Source organism: Brienomyrus brachyistius, chromosome 14 (genome assembly GCF_023856365.1).
Source record: "Brienomyrus brachyistius isolate T26 chromosome 14, BBRACH_0.4, whole genome shotgun sequence".
Lineage (NCBI taxonomy): Eukaryota > Metazoa > Chordata > Actinopteri > Osteoglossiformes > Mormyridae > Brienomyrus > Brienomyrus brachyistius.
The window spans coordinates 11,150,458-11,165,236 of NC_064546.1; the positions used below are offsets into that span (position 1 = coordinate 11,150,458).

At 42.1% G+C, this 14,779-nt stretch overlaps 1 protein-coding gene across 11 annotated transcripts in view; it reads left to right on the forward strand.

Annotated features, from left to right (window-relative positions):
* The first annotated feature begins 2,799 nt into the window (after nucleotides 1-2,799).
* The window catches only part of ush2a (Usher syndrome 2A (autosomal recessive, mild)), a 190,504-nt gene continuing 178,524 nt past the window's right edge, over nucleotides 2,800-14,779 (forward strand). For 9 of the 11 annotated variants that reach the window (XR_007382187.1, XR_007382186.1, XM_048974032.1 and 6 more), the window contains exons 1-3: nucleotides 2,800-2,991; nucleotides 3,149-3,314; nucleotides 11,087-11,169. Coding sequence is in view for 9 of the 11 variants with exons in the window: in XM_048974032.1 (XP_048829989.1) it covers nucleotides 3,245-3,314; nucleotides 11,087-11,169 (153 nt within the window). In the remaining 2 variants the exon portion in view is untranslated. The other 2 variants (XM_048974033.1, XM_048974036.1) reach the window with 2 other exon arrangements.

Here is a 14,779-nt window from a genome sequence, read left to right on the forward strand (position 1 = left end):
GGTGTCCTCACAGTCTGGGCCTCCTTCCACTTCTGAGATTCTTCGCAAGCACATGCGTGACTCGGGCCATTTACAAGTCAAGAAATGGAAACCTCTCGCATCTCACAGGAATCCAATTCCTGTTGTAGTAGATGTTGCAGCAGGTCTTATTTCTTTGTTATGTACCACATACTCTTTATGCATTAGACTATTAGCTAAAATGTTGATACTAAGTCACAGATACTTTATTGTACTAATTAAGATTTGATACTGCACTCTTTGCCGTCCATCTACGTTCTATGCCCACTTGTCCTATGCAGGGTCACGGGGGTCTGGAGAATTTCCCAGAAGCGATGGGTGCAAGGCAGGAAATAACCCTGGATGGGGCTCCAACCCAAAGGAGTTGTAAAGCTATTGTAAAGATCAGGGGCTAAGTCAAGTTTACCTGTGGCTTGGCTTTTTTTTTTTGAAGTAGAGTAATTGGCATCAGGGCTAAAGTGCTTGGGGCAAGGCTTAAAATACCTGGGGCTGTAGGCCCGAGTGATCGGACCTAACAACGCCCAAGCGCACATGCACCACTCATGCAAACATTCACAAATTTAGTGTCTGTGTGTGTGTCTATATAATGCATGTTATACATAATTATATAAAAAATGTAACCTATATGCACTTATTCACTACATGCATATAAAGCACAGATAAGGTCAACAGCTGACAGCCGAAAGCCCAGAAACTCATACTGGCTCTGTCTGTGATACAGTGACAGTAACAGCAGCAGTTTGTTTAGATCAATGAATTGGAATAGCCACTCTGTCTCTAGGCCTGGCTTAAAAAAAGAAAAAAAAAAACAAAAATAAAAAAGAGGAGGGAAAAAAAAAAAAGCTCAAAGACTGCTTTGTTTTTCGGAGCAGAAAATTATATAGTTGAAAGTGGGCGACGGGATGAAAGGAATGAAAGGGAAAGGTTTGTGGAGAGGAAAACTCACAACTGTCAGAGCGGCCCACTTTAAGAACGGATGATGAAAGGGGAGCCTCACTCTGCAGGAAATGCGAAACATTTCACACTCCAGCGTGAGTGGCCGTAGAGCCTCTACCAATTAAACGGGCTTTCCGGAACGTTCTCTGTCCAGCTTTTCCACGTTTGCATGCGCGCAGCGCTCCGTAATGCGTTCCGTGATGCGAGTGGGGTGCCTGCTGGTAGGGTGCTCGCATTCTAATGTGCATTGACTGCACACCGGGCAATACTTTGGTAGTAAACCAAAAAAATAAATACGTAAGACAGGTGAGAATCAGGAAATCCAGCAAGACATCCCAATGCAATCAAATTAAGCTGATGAAAAGCAAATGCCGTTTAATAAGCAAGACAGACATGCAAAAAGGTTAGTGTGTCACCCATAATGGTTGTTATGACTGTTTTTGACAGCATATACAGCACCACCCCTCCCTACATGCAGAACACGCGCTGTGCGTAGGGCTCCACGATCCATTTTCCGCAGGGGGACGCATTCTCTGGAAATGCGCAAAGGATGTGCACCGCTGCCGTGAGGTGCGCATATAGCACCAAGTCAGCCCAAGGCAGGAGAGAAAAAAATAGATGAGTAATCTGACGCGGCAATGATTGACAGCACGCAGCATCTGACCAATCAGTGGTCAAATGCGCCGACAGGCAGTTGGATCCATGCAGGTGGAGAGATGGTCTCCAAACGGCAATTTGAGTCGGGAGCAAGTGGTAGAAAGAAAAAGTCAAAACAAGAGGAGGCTGTTAATTTCGTGGCATTTCGTGATTGGGGTGGGGGGGGGGGGGGGGGGGGCTCAAAATAAAAATCTGCTTAGGGCCCCAATTTGGCCAGGGGTGGCCTTGAGCATATATCACAAGGAACAGGGGGCCATGTCTGCACACACATGCACATGCATTTACATGTATGTAACAGTTTTTTTTACCTTGTAAATAGTCTGTAGGGTTTTCAAACTATCCCAACACTTTTGATGTAGATAATTTTAGGATGATAATTGAATAATATAGATTTGCCATTAGATTTCTTGCGTGAGCGTGTGAGTTTGAAAGCGTGAATGTCATGCCAAATGGATGAGAGTTGGCAACCCTGACAAGGAATATGTGCTATTTGGGAACTTGATTTGATTGGGGCTGCATTTATTGTTCCATGTGGATTTTATTACATTCCATTCATAGTGTACACCAACACTGAGATGCATGGGATGGGCTCCAGGTCCCCGGTAACCCTGATCAGGATAAGTCCTTTTACAATACTAATATTAAATCAAATTAATATTATAACAAATTCCTTTATTGCAAATAATGAAAGAATATTTAGAATATTGCTATATTGACGACAGTCCGTAGCATGTGGTGTGGTATGACATTGACACCAGCTTTTTAAAATAATCCAAAAGACCTGCAGTTATTACTATTAAAATCTGTGTAATGTAAACCTTTAGCTAATGATGCATCACCAAATGACATTTTTTCTTAATGTCTGAGGTTGACGATAGTTTCTACTTCCGTTTGAAAACATTTTACTAGAATTACAGGTGAAAAAAATGTCATGGAATGACATTTTTATAGCTTTTCAAATAACCTTGAGAGTAAGTAGATCACATTAAATATATATATATATATATATATATATATATATATATATATATATATAATTTTTTTTTTTTTACGGTTTTTGATTACAAAAAACAGGAGGATCAAGCGGATGATGTAGGCCACCCGCCACTACACTACCCATAAGACTGCAGCGGTGCCGAGTCACATGGTCTGTTTGCCATGTGATTGATTATTTAGGCGCCAAAATAACGGAGGCCACACATACTTCAGCTTTTTAGATTATGCGTGTTATTACTCTCAGTGTTGCCTATTAATTATCAATCTCTCAAAACATCATTAATTGCAATTATACTTAGAAAAATGTATAAAAATATGTCATTGTTACTTGAAAAATGCAGCGACACTAGCGCACTGATGAGATTGTCGAGAATTTGGCGAATGGTAGATTTTAGTTATAGTTTTATGCTTTCTGAGGGATGTCCCGACCTTCTTTGTTATACAGTGTACCATTAATTGTCTGATGTACTTTGAAAATTAAGGTTGCCATTTTTTTGTTAGGCTCTAAAGCTCGGTTTTCTGTTGTTTCTGTCCTTGATAGGACTGTAATTGAAAAGAGCGCGGGGGAGCGCGTGGTGCTCGCGCTGACGGTCTCGCGGGAGGCGGTCCAGATTCAGTATAACCAACAGGATGGTTTATGGCGCAGCTTCAGCACCAGGACCCTGGGACACGTCGCTGTGGGTCAGTGGACCCATATGGCGCTACAGGTAAGCTCTGTCTCAGGCCTCACCTCGGTAATGGCTGACCGATATTTTAATTGGACACCGGAGCTTGCGTGAAACTACAGCGTGGTCGCTGTTCGCCATAAATGCAGCATGACGCGAGTTTAAAAATGTGGAGCATAGTCGGGCATTTTTTTCCGTGTACTGTATTTTTCTATTTAAACAGCGAAAAGTAACCAAATGAGTAGCGGGAAATATAACTTTAATCTTAAGCTGCCTACGTGCTCGTCGTTAATCACCAACGAAAAAGTGTCGGCACTAATAGTGTACGGGGGGGGATTCTTGTGGTTTCACGCTGAACTCATGTCACATCGGATTCTGCGTCCGTACAAGATGTATGTATGGAAGGTGCTAATTATAGTGGTAAACATCTGCTTTCCTACAGCTGCGGGGGCAGGGGGGAACATGCTCAGCCTATCTTCTCCCCCTCTTTAATGTACATCGCCTGGCTCGGGGAATCGGTTCGGCGCGCGCTTTGGCACCGCTCCTGCAGGACGCACCCGCCGCAGAAAGGCCGAAACTGCTTGCTTTTTATCATGTGCGGTCGTGCAGTTGCAATTTGTCACGTTATTTTGCGTATATTTTCAAGGGCATAAAAAGAACCAGGCGGTTTCTAAGAATTAAACCCAGGGTCTTATTGTTTACGTGGGTATTAAAGACTTAAGCTTTTAATTTCGTTTAGCAGTTTTCGCAAGTTTTCAGAATTTTTGTGTGAAATCGGAAAGGAAACGAATTTACTGATTTTAAAATGAGTTTTCTCTCAGGAATCTGAATTTGAAACGTGTCATTTTAACTTTCAAATCTTTAAAACCCAAAATACCACAAATCTTTCTGGAACATTGAATAAAAAAAACCCAGTATATGCATCACATTACTGCCACAATTAAAAATATTAAATTTAAGCTTCAAAACCATTATAGTTTGCTGGGACCGTTTAAATTTCGCATCTAATTTTGATGGATAAAAACGTAACATACATATTAGCTACCTAACAGTGATTAATTTTGGTTATTATCTTGATGAGTACTATGGCATAACATGGGAACTATTTTTAATAAGTCTCCTTGAGACTTTCATGTGATCTTTTACCTTTTTGTCATAAAAATGTAGAAATTAAGACACTGGACAATGCACATAGTTTAAAAGAAAACAGGGCAGTACAAAATAAACTTTAAAAAATGTTTTTCTTTATGCATGATATAAAGAAAACAAACTGTATATCTTTTAAGAGTAGTATTCGTAGAAATATTCCCTAAATAGCAATCATTAATTCATAAACTGACTTTGGGGACCAAAACCTATTAAACAGATAGGATAATATGATCTTATATTACATTTATTTGTAATTCTCCCTCAGACAGGAATATTTGTGGTTTCAAGACACTCCTCACGGGCAACTAAATTGTATCTATCTGTCACCAAGCCATTTACCAGTGGACAAAATTAGCTTTTTTCAGTCATTAACCCTTTTCCAGCTTGCTGCGGCCCTATAGCTGTTGGTGACCTCAAACTGCCATTGTCCTCCACTTTATAAATGTTAATTTTAGATATGTATCTGTGTGCTTATATGACAGATGGTCTTGAATATTATAAATCCAGGTCCCTAATTCTACTTGCTGCCTTGCCAGTTGACATTTTCAAGCAGGTGCTTTAAACTGTTTTTTTTTTTTTTTTTTTGCTGTGCATTTTAGGCTAGAGACTCCTTTTATTCTGCTAATAACTCGGTGTTTCAAGCATATTGCCAAACATCCATGTAAATTAGTTTATTGGGCTTGGAAATAACAGTGCCAAGAAAGGATCTCATTGAAGACTGCATGCAGTTATAGTCTCTATAGTCAGTTATATGTCTCTAGAATTACCAGTCACTGATTTTTTTTTGTTTTGAAAATTCTTAGTTTTTTGTATACAAAATAGAAAGAAATGGAATGGACAGATTTCCCCATTTTTCCTTCCTTTCTGCGGGTGCCTGTTTGGAGCAATTTCGTCGATGTTCCCTGCCTGTCACCAGTGACACGTGGGGACTGGAGATGTGAGTAACTGGAGTAGGCAGACAGCGGGATTAATGATGGAGGAGATAAGGAGGAAGCGGCGTGGCAACGCACAACACGGACATATGTCCAGCGTTGTTATTATGGCAGCGAAGAAAACAACATAGGACAGCGGCCCGTTTCTTTCCCACCGCCTATCGGTGCGCCAATGTGAGACGTGGTGGTAGGCAGCAACGGCATGTTTTGTGGGAGTACCCCGATGTTGATAACTCGCTCCTCCGAGGATGCGCACCGTAATTGAGATCAAGGAAGTCGTAAGTAGCACGGGGGAGCGGGGAGGGAGACGTCGTTAAGCATGTCCCTTGCCGTCTTTCGCCTGCTTGCGGGTAAAGCCCACCTTTTGTACCGCACCGCGGCTGACAAGTTTTGGCAGGTCCTGGGTACATGAAAAGAGCGGCAGAGGGAAAGTTCAAAATGTAAATGCAGCACGGTAACGGTGATTGAATCAGCCCCCGGGGGCACTGGCTCTCTTAGTGCCTATCGGAATCAGCATTAACATATCAATGCGTGTCAGAAAGGAGTCATTCGCTAGTCAAGGTACAATTTCTCTATAAATGTTTAAAATCCTGCCATTCTTTCAAGTAAAGGTTGAAATGCTTTTGATTTAACAGACTCCTTCATATTAAAGTCTATATTATCATGAGAGCATCTTGTTCATTTAATTTTGTGACATATACGTGTTTTATCTCCTTCCCCTTTCAGCGCATTTGTCAGAGAGGATGTAAAAACACCAGGTGACTGTAGCTGCTCGGCTCGTGTACCTTTTCATCACTGCAGAAGTGTGTTTGTAGAAAAAAAGAGCTCTTTCTGTCCTTGGTATAAATGTGCACCTCCCTCTTCACAAAATACTCCCAATTCTCTTACATGCATGACCTGATACTTTTTCTAAGATTTTGTACTAAGTTTTTCAAAAAGGATTAATAATGTGGATTAAAAAATTTCTCAGATACATCGAAATGAACAAGGGTTTTAAAATATTTTTATTTATGTATAGTTATTATGGAGGCAGTAACTCCAAAATGGCCATATGCTTGAATCAAGAGTTGCAGCTTGACTGAAATGACTGAAAGACAGTTTACTCGTCTGCAATGAGATGCAACATGCCTTCATAGATAGAGGCCAGCCGAGTTTGTGCTTGTATTCCTTTTAAATTCTACCATGCCGGTGTTTTTCTCAATTAGTGCATTGCGTAAATTAACACAACCGTCGGGTTCCTTCTGTCACCAACTGTCAGCTGTCTGCTCCCTCCTGCTTTCCGGACTACCCGGAGCTGCCCTGTATACGGTACCCCCCCCCCCCCCCCCCTTTTTAAGATTTCCTTTCTAGTTTCGTCATCTTACAGGAGAGGCCAGCGTTGGAAAGTGTGGCTTCCTCCGAGGCCACACAAAGTCGGGGAGCGAGACACAGAAAAGGAGAGGGCAGTGCAGCATTTCTGGCCTGCACACAAAACTCAGAAGCATCTTCTCCTCCTTTCATAAGAACATAAGAAATTTACTATTCTTTCCTCCTTGAGCACCTGACATCTCTGCCCACCAGTGGAAGTGCCACTATCCATAGTTAGCCCTTCATCGCTATTAACGAATGATCGAATCGACACGACAAAAATAAACAGACCATCTAGCAGAGGTTTCCGAGGAGCTGCTTAGCATGCTAATTGGGTAGCATCCCCCCAACCCGTCCACGTTTTTGTTCTAGTCCACCACCCGCATGCCAGAGCCAGGTAATCAAGGGGTCTTTAATTAGTTGACAATTAAAATCAGACGTACCTGGCAGAACAGAACGCAATTGTGAACTGGCTGGGGGGGCTGAGGGCTGGTCTCAGAACCACTGATCTCGCATAACAAGCTAATTGGACGATTATCATCACATAGTAAGGTACCGTAGACATACTGGTATTTAGAGAAATGCTACTGATAAATTTCATCCCCAGTAGCTAATATTAATGTCGATAACTATAATAATTCATTGGTGATATGAGGAAGCTGTATTTTTTTATGCTATTTGTTGAGTGTTAGAAGCAGCGAATATTGTGGCAGCTCATTATAGCAGCTGATATGTTGTCTTTGGAAGCTGCAGCTCAAGTAAATCATGGAAGTTAATGAACATTTTCACGCACAATTAGTGCTTCCACAAGGGATAGGACGTTGGCCTTGCCATCATGCTTTTACGCAGCCACATTGCGGTAGGTCTCACATTCACTGGGGGCGTGTCTTACGGCCAGAGGTGGCAGCATCGTGACACTTTTCGGTGGAATTTTAACATGCCGCATCACTTCCTGTGGATTTTTCTTCCTCCACCTTGCCATCACCTCTACCATATGCAAACCAGATCCTCGGCATCGTCTAAGGGAGCCGTAGAAATATGTGAATGTTTTTGATTTTAATTTTGTAATTATGATATTTCAAAATGTCACATTCCTTTGTACAACAATGCATCAAATACGACCAATACTGAATTCATGCAACCAGGTATTTTAACCAAATCTTTTGTGTCCATCGGGAATAATGGTTGGTACCATTGTAACACTGTGGGTTAGGACTCTCTGCTTGTGGTTGAAAGGTTGCTGGTTCAAATCCTGACTTTAGCAGGGTGATTGTACCACTGGGCCCTTGAGCAAGTCCCTTAACCCCAATTGCTCCAGGGTCTAGGTGACCCTGCTTAATTAATGGTTTGTTGCTTTGGATAATAGCATGTACTACTGTAAATACATGAAATGTAAATAAGGTGACTTGATACAAAATAATGCGGGAAGTTTCTTTGTAGACAAGCTGTTAAAAGCTGTAAATTGAACTGCATCATACACAACTGTCACCATATAGCAGACGTGGTCTTATCAATCGGCCGCTGTGTATGTGGCTTTTCACTGCAACTCCCTAATGAGAATGCTGATGGTCAGCCTAATGATGAACTGCTGCGTGTGGTTTGATCTGGCTGCGTCAAACGTTTGTGTGTTTCAGCACGCCGGTGTCATGGCAGATTAGGGCTGCCTTGGCAAGTTGTGCAGAAAGTGTTTCTTTAAATTGAAATCAAGCAAAATCAAGTTGATTGCACATAAATCCAAATGGGCAGCATTGAGCATGGGCAGTGATGCTAGGCTGGAATGTTACTTTAAAGGAGGACTTACAGATTTGCACATGCTAGTGGAACCAGTCGGATCCAACACTGTGTAAAGCGAACCCATACGTGGGGGGGGGGGAGATGAAATGTTTTATTTGCTATTTCCACAAGCATGCACACAGTTACATTGGAAAGACCCCCCCCCACATATCCAATTATGCTCTCCTTTGAGACATCCATGTACACTTTCTTGAACTGAGCTTGTGGTTGAGGGCAGGCTCAGGCCATTTTTCCCATATCAATGGAGTATTTCAAGTGCTTTAGGGCCTTGTTGAGGGCCCCAACGGAGATGTGACTATTCTGCCAAAGATGGGAATCGAACCAGCAACCTTCCGATCAAAATTCATTGGTATTGTGGGGTGGTGGCCACAGATATGTCGGATCTGTTTATGCTTCATCCGGTTTGATTTTGCATGTTACATAGTACGTTTGGTCACAAGTGAAATGGACTTAGACAATGGAGATCTCTTCCTTCCCATCCCTCCCAGCTCACAATTTCTGGCCATCTTAAAGCAAAAAACAGTGCAGGTATGCCCAGGTGGCTCTGTCTGTACCCAGCCGCGGTGACGGGGCTCCGCTAGGTGGTAAACAGCAGACAAGATAATGGTTTTCATAGTGGAGCATAAATTACAGTGGGACATCATGTGGTTTGGCTGTCACACGGCAGAAAGAAAGTGACGCGGGATGACACCGCTGTAATCATGTTAGATGAAGGATGGCATGAGAGTGAGCAGCAACTTTTTAAGTATGTCGAGTGTCCAATTTGTAAAACCCATGATTGCTATTTATACATATAATTCAACCTGCGACTTATTGTGAATGACAGGATCACCATTAACAACTAATCTATTAAATCTTGTACTGACTCGAGAAGCATAACTTGTCTTTCATTTAGAATGTGCATCGGAAGCACTAAGCAGGGGCACCCTGGAGGCTGCTCGTCCATCGCAGGGCTTCCCTTGCAGCTGGTTCTAAATTGTTTTTTTATTTTTTATATATATATATATATAAAGCTTTAATGTAGTTTTCTGTGATTAAATCCTTTGTTTATAAATTAGATCAAGATACTTTGACATACATAGTTATACAACTACAGCATGTAGTGGAATGTACCCTGAACGACCTTTAGACTGTGCAAATCCAAAAATAGAAATAAGAATGTCAGCAAATTAAAAATCTTACAATAAACTAAAAGTTAAAATAACTAAATAAAATATACACAGAATATAGAGAAATGTAGTTCTAATATAGAAAATAATCTTAAGTTTTAAACTACATGTGCATATGGTTTAAAGTGCAGTGTTACAGTGACATAAGAATAAATATATGCAAAGGTGGATGGATGTGTAATTTATAGATTAAGGTATTTTGGTGTCAGTCAAGCAAAAAAAACCAAGAGGGTGTTTAATAATCTCTTAACACCATGCATTGGCCTTATATCTTTTTAAACAAAGATATTTGAATGCTTTCAGTTCATTAACCATGATCGTTAGTGAAATTTGAATAATATGTTCAATAAAAAAATAATAGAAATAGTATAGTAATTGTTGCCGTTAATATTTCATCATTCAGATGGACATTTATTTGAAGTGACAGTAGAGTAATCTCAGCCTGATTGTGTGGTCCAAGGTTGCAGCCATGGAGTTTCTGATATCCCCTGGATACTGCATTCTGTATTTTCCATGCCTCACATCTCTGAGCTCATTAGTGATTTCCTAGACCGTGCCTTGAACTCATAATTCTGTGTGTGATACCAGCGACTCGGCCTTTATGTAGGTTAACCACATGGCTAACATCCATAGAGAACTGTCCCCCCCCCCCCAAATTCCTGAAAGCTTTCCTTTGACAGAGTGCCATGCTTCTACGGCATGACATGCAGTGGGGTGAGACCGGGGGGGTGCATGCATTTTAAATAGAACAGGGCCTTCTCATTTCAACAGTTGAGCAAAAGGGTGCTCTTTTTAACCTCTCTACCAACACGCTTGCTTGATTAATAGCATCAATGGCAATTAAATCCATTAGGACGTTTTGCACTTGTAAATTTTCATGCAGTGTTTTAATCATCCGAGGACGTTTCAGAGGCTTGTGTTGGACCTTGAAATTGTTATGGGGAAGGTACTTGTTTTAACGAGGGTTAACATTTTTCAGTAATCCTCTAACTGTATTGAAACTTTAAAAAATGGCCCTGGTGGTTGATTGGGGGAGGGCTGAGTGTGATGCATCAAAGCTTGTTAGCAGAAATGATGAGTTTGGTGTAGTCATACTGGTAAAAAAAAAAAAAAGAAGAGTCCAGATATGCTTCCTGCTTAAGGAAAAGTCCAAAGAATTATTACCTTTATTAAACTACTGACGTGCAGCCTTGGCAATACATTTCCAACTTCTCTCTTGTCTGGTGAGACAATTTTCTTTTCTTAAATAAACTGTCATGCCGGTGTTAATATATTGTCGGCGTACTCATACCAGGAAATCTGGGTGATATAAAACACGTATGTGTTAGGTTGGTAATTGTATCTATAGTGTACTTGAGTAAAACAAATGTGTTTCCCCTGATGGCTGCGTTAATGTGATAAAGGAAAATTGGCTGTTCATCAGGCCTTCGGCAGAGGAGAGACAGCAGAGAGAGAGGGGACCCGACCTGTCGTGCACCGGCGCCTTGGTACCAGCTCTCGGCCCGGGTATGTTTTGTATGGTGGTGCGACATGTCGATAATGCGACAGATTTGCGCAAAGGGGTAAACATGGTGCTTCATTGAAATGATAAGAGTGAGTCGGCAAGAGGCATAAATAATGTATCCCATGTGCGCCCTCGCCGGTAGACGGGGGCATGCTGCTGCAGGTAGCGGCAGTGTGGCTGAAACGGGGGGGGGGGGGGGGGATTGCTCTGCTGATACCCTCATCTTCAGGCGAATATTTCCAGCGGCCCTGACAGCCTCCTATCCTGCTGAAATGGAAAGTGTTTTATCGTTGAATGGTTTGTCACTCAGACCTTTCGGAGTTGTCCCTGCTAAAGTGGGGCTGCGGAGGCAGTACCGTTTTCTGCCCTTTTAAAGTCCATTTTTTATTTGTTTTTTTGCGTAAAAATTAGAACAGCACTAAGTTAGCATTTGTGACAGTTCACCAGTAGCCCAGGCCAATGACTGTGCTTGACTGTCAGTGAGTTAAATTTGTTTGGCTAAGTTTGCTGTTCAGATGGCAGGAAGTAAATGGTTTGTTTCCATGTACGTAATGTTACTTCAAAGTTTACTATCAGTTAATTTTTTTGGCTGCCAATTAAAAGCCTTTTTTTAAAACTCGACTGAATCGTGTGCATGTTTTTAATAAGGTGCCCAGATTTCTGGAACAGTCAGTCCCAAAAGTCACAGCAGTACTGGATGTTGTGTGGAGGCGAGTCGGGGACATTTTGTGGACGGTCAGGGTGGCATCGTCGGCCAGTGAGAAACGCCAGGTTTCTCGCACAGCGACGAAGCTGACCCGGCGCCTGGACACCCAGATGGAATTTCCCCCTTAATGTCAGCTGATTGTGTTTCAGACTGGCCGTACAAAGCGCTCTGTGAGGCGGAGACGTGGGAAAGGGGACGCGCCGGGGCGGCAGTGCCAGAGTCGCGCCTGGCAAGCATGGAGAAAGGCTGGTGCAGGGTCTGCAGTACCGGATGCAGCTAGACCGGATACTGACAAGTGCCTTAAACAGGCGGCGACAGCATCTTAAGGACATATTTTTTCATCTGGATTTGTTTTAATGCAAAATTGAAATTCCATATTGATTTTTTTTATAGGTTTGCTTCAGTACCCGGAAATATCCTACGTTTGAGATAAATGATAAATGGGGAGTAGTGAAACAACAGAACTGATGTTGTACTGGGTATATATATATTAGTTATGGCAGACCACCAAATATCTGACCTGCCGCTGAAGGTTTCCCAGTACACCTCCCCCAACATGTGATTATGTTTAAACATATGGAAGTTGCAGCCAGTATTACTGAGTATCTAAAGGGCAGTGATCTGACAATCTACTCCAGTACAGCCAGCGTGGCATAAACAGAGTTCTCTTTATGTGTCTGTAATTTCTGCATAACTCACACCTGTCTTAGCTGCCTGGAGTTTCCGAAAGCAACAGATGTATCTGTCGCTGGCAAAATCTCATTATTAAGTATCATGCTGCCACTGCAAATGATAGTCACTAGTTTTTGTGTGTGTGTAAGTTTATTTACCGCTTAGTTTATTTGACTTTGCATGTCTTTGTTTTGAGTTAAGCGAATGATGATCGGTCCTCACCATTCACCAGATAAAGCATGCCACTTTATTACCATCGGTATCTGTCTGTAACAAAATTTATTTACTAGTGAGTATTACGTTAGCGGTTAAACAAATTTGTAGTGCATGTGGAATGTTCTAGAAAAGCCTCTCTTGGCCAGAGCTGCTGTTTTATCACTTTGAAAGCTGAGAATGGCTTTTAAAATGTCAGCAGAAGGTTACTAAAAGCTTTCTTAGGACAGTGGCCAGGTAGTAATCTGGTCTTTATTTATTTTTTGCTTCGCTGTGAGGCACACCTCTCTCCTGCCACGTAACCTTATAACTATAAGCAGACATCGACACCTGTCTGAGAGAATCTTTAAGATCTGTGACATACATTAAGTATTCTGTCTGCTTCCTTTCCTTCCTTATTTCTGCATGTCTTTGCATGTTGATTCAGTTTAAATTCTAATGTGATAGATAAAATCTGATAGATGGCACTTTTGTTTTCTTAATTTGTTTCTTTGATGGGTGTTTGGCTGGCATACTGGCTCAGTGCGTTGCACTGTGAAAACCTCTAGGTTTGGGGCTTCTAATCTTGACTTCTGTGTGTGTTTGTGTGTGTGTGTGTGTGTGTGTGTGTGAGAGTGTGGGTTTCTTCCAGGTGCTCTCGTTTCTTCCTGCTTTTCAAAGACATGCACTTAAGCTCATTGCTGTCTCCAAATTGGTCATTGTGCGTAAGTGCGTGCACATGTGCCATGCCATGGACTGGCACCTCATCCAGGGTGTACTCCTGTCTTGAACTCAGTGCTGCTTGTGGTGGAGGATGTTTGGATGCTAGTAGGTACAGGCAGATAAACACATTGACAGGCTGACATCATTTTTTTTGTCATTTTTAAATAATAATGTTTCATGAAAATATATCTTTTTCCCACCAAACTATGCCTTTCCTTCAAAAACCACACTGCAATTGTCCATTGAAAAGCAACGATTTTTCAGAGTTCATTTTTCATCAATCTCATAGAAACCTACAAAAAATCCCACTGAACTAGATACCCTGCGATGGGGTGGTGTCTCATCCTATGGTTGTTCCCTGTCTTGCGCCTGTAGCCTCTGAGATAGGCTCCTGACCCCCCCATGACCCTAAATCAGATAAGCAGATACAGGAATTGATTGGATGGATGGATGGATGGATGGATGGATGGATGGATGGAAAGAAATTAAAAAGGTTCCTTGGTGGAGGAAAACTGTTGATCCGTCTCTCTGCAACCAATGGAATTTGATAAAGATATTTCTTAATTACAGTACCACAATGGATTCTTTAATGTCAGATATCCTTTGACAGTGCCATTCCTTACCTTAAACAACATTAGATGTAATGAAAAAAACTCTCTTAATATGCTTAACTTGGTTCAGAATCATTTTTTTTACCTCGCTAATGAAGTGTATGTTCAGGCAGAAGCTTAATATTAAAAGTATTTATTAAAGGTGTCCTTTTTATGAGCAACGTTAAGCTTCAAAGTCAGTGTGACTGGGTAACGTCAGCCTTTATTACTATCCAGAAGCAGTATGCTCAGCCCTCACGGTGCCTGTGGCACCGCAGCGTAGTCTCTGGCAAGGCGATCGCCTCTTCTCCTGATGCCACAGGTTGAACAGCGCCTTGCGGGAGATCCCGAGGCTGGGGGAAGGATGTGCTTGCCACTGCTGCCAGCTGCCCGCCTGTAAGCATATGACAGGCTTATAGGGGGCGCCTGTGTGGCAGCCGGCTTGTTGGAAAGGCGCTCCTTGAGCTGCTGGATGTGGGAGCCTGAGGCTGCTCGCATGTCGTGTGCAGTAGACCCATTATTAGGGGAGAAGCGGCAAACCCAATCAAAAGACAGCTGGAAAGGTGTAATGCACCTCCTGTTGGAACGCAGACCTTATTAATTTATTGTTTCTGCCAAGTTCTGTGTGTGCCATCCTTCCATCGATCTTCTAACTGCTTCTCTAGTTGCGCAGTGTACGCCAACTGGTCAATCATGATGACATCTCTAGTGTAAGACCTGTACCAAAAA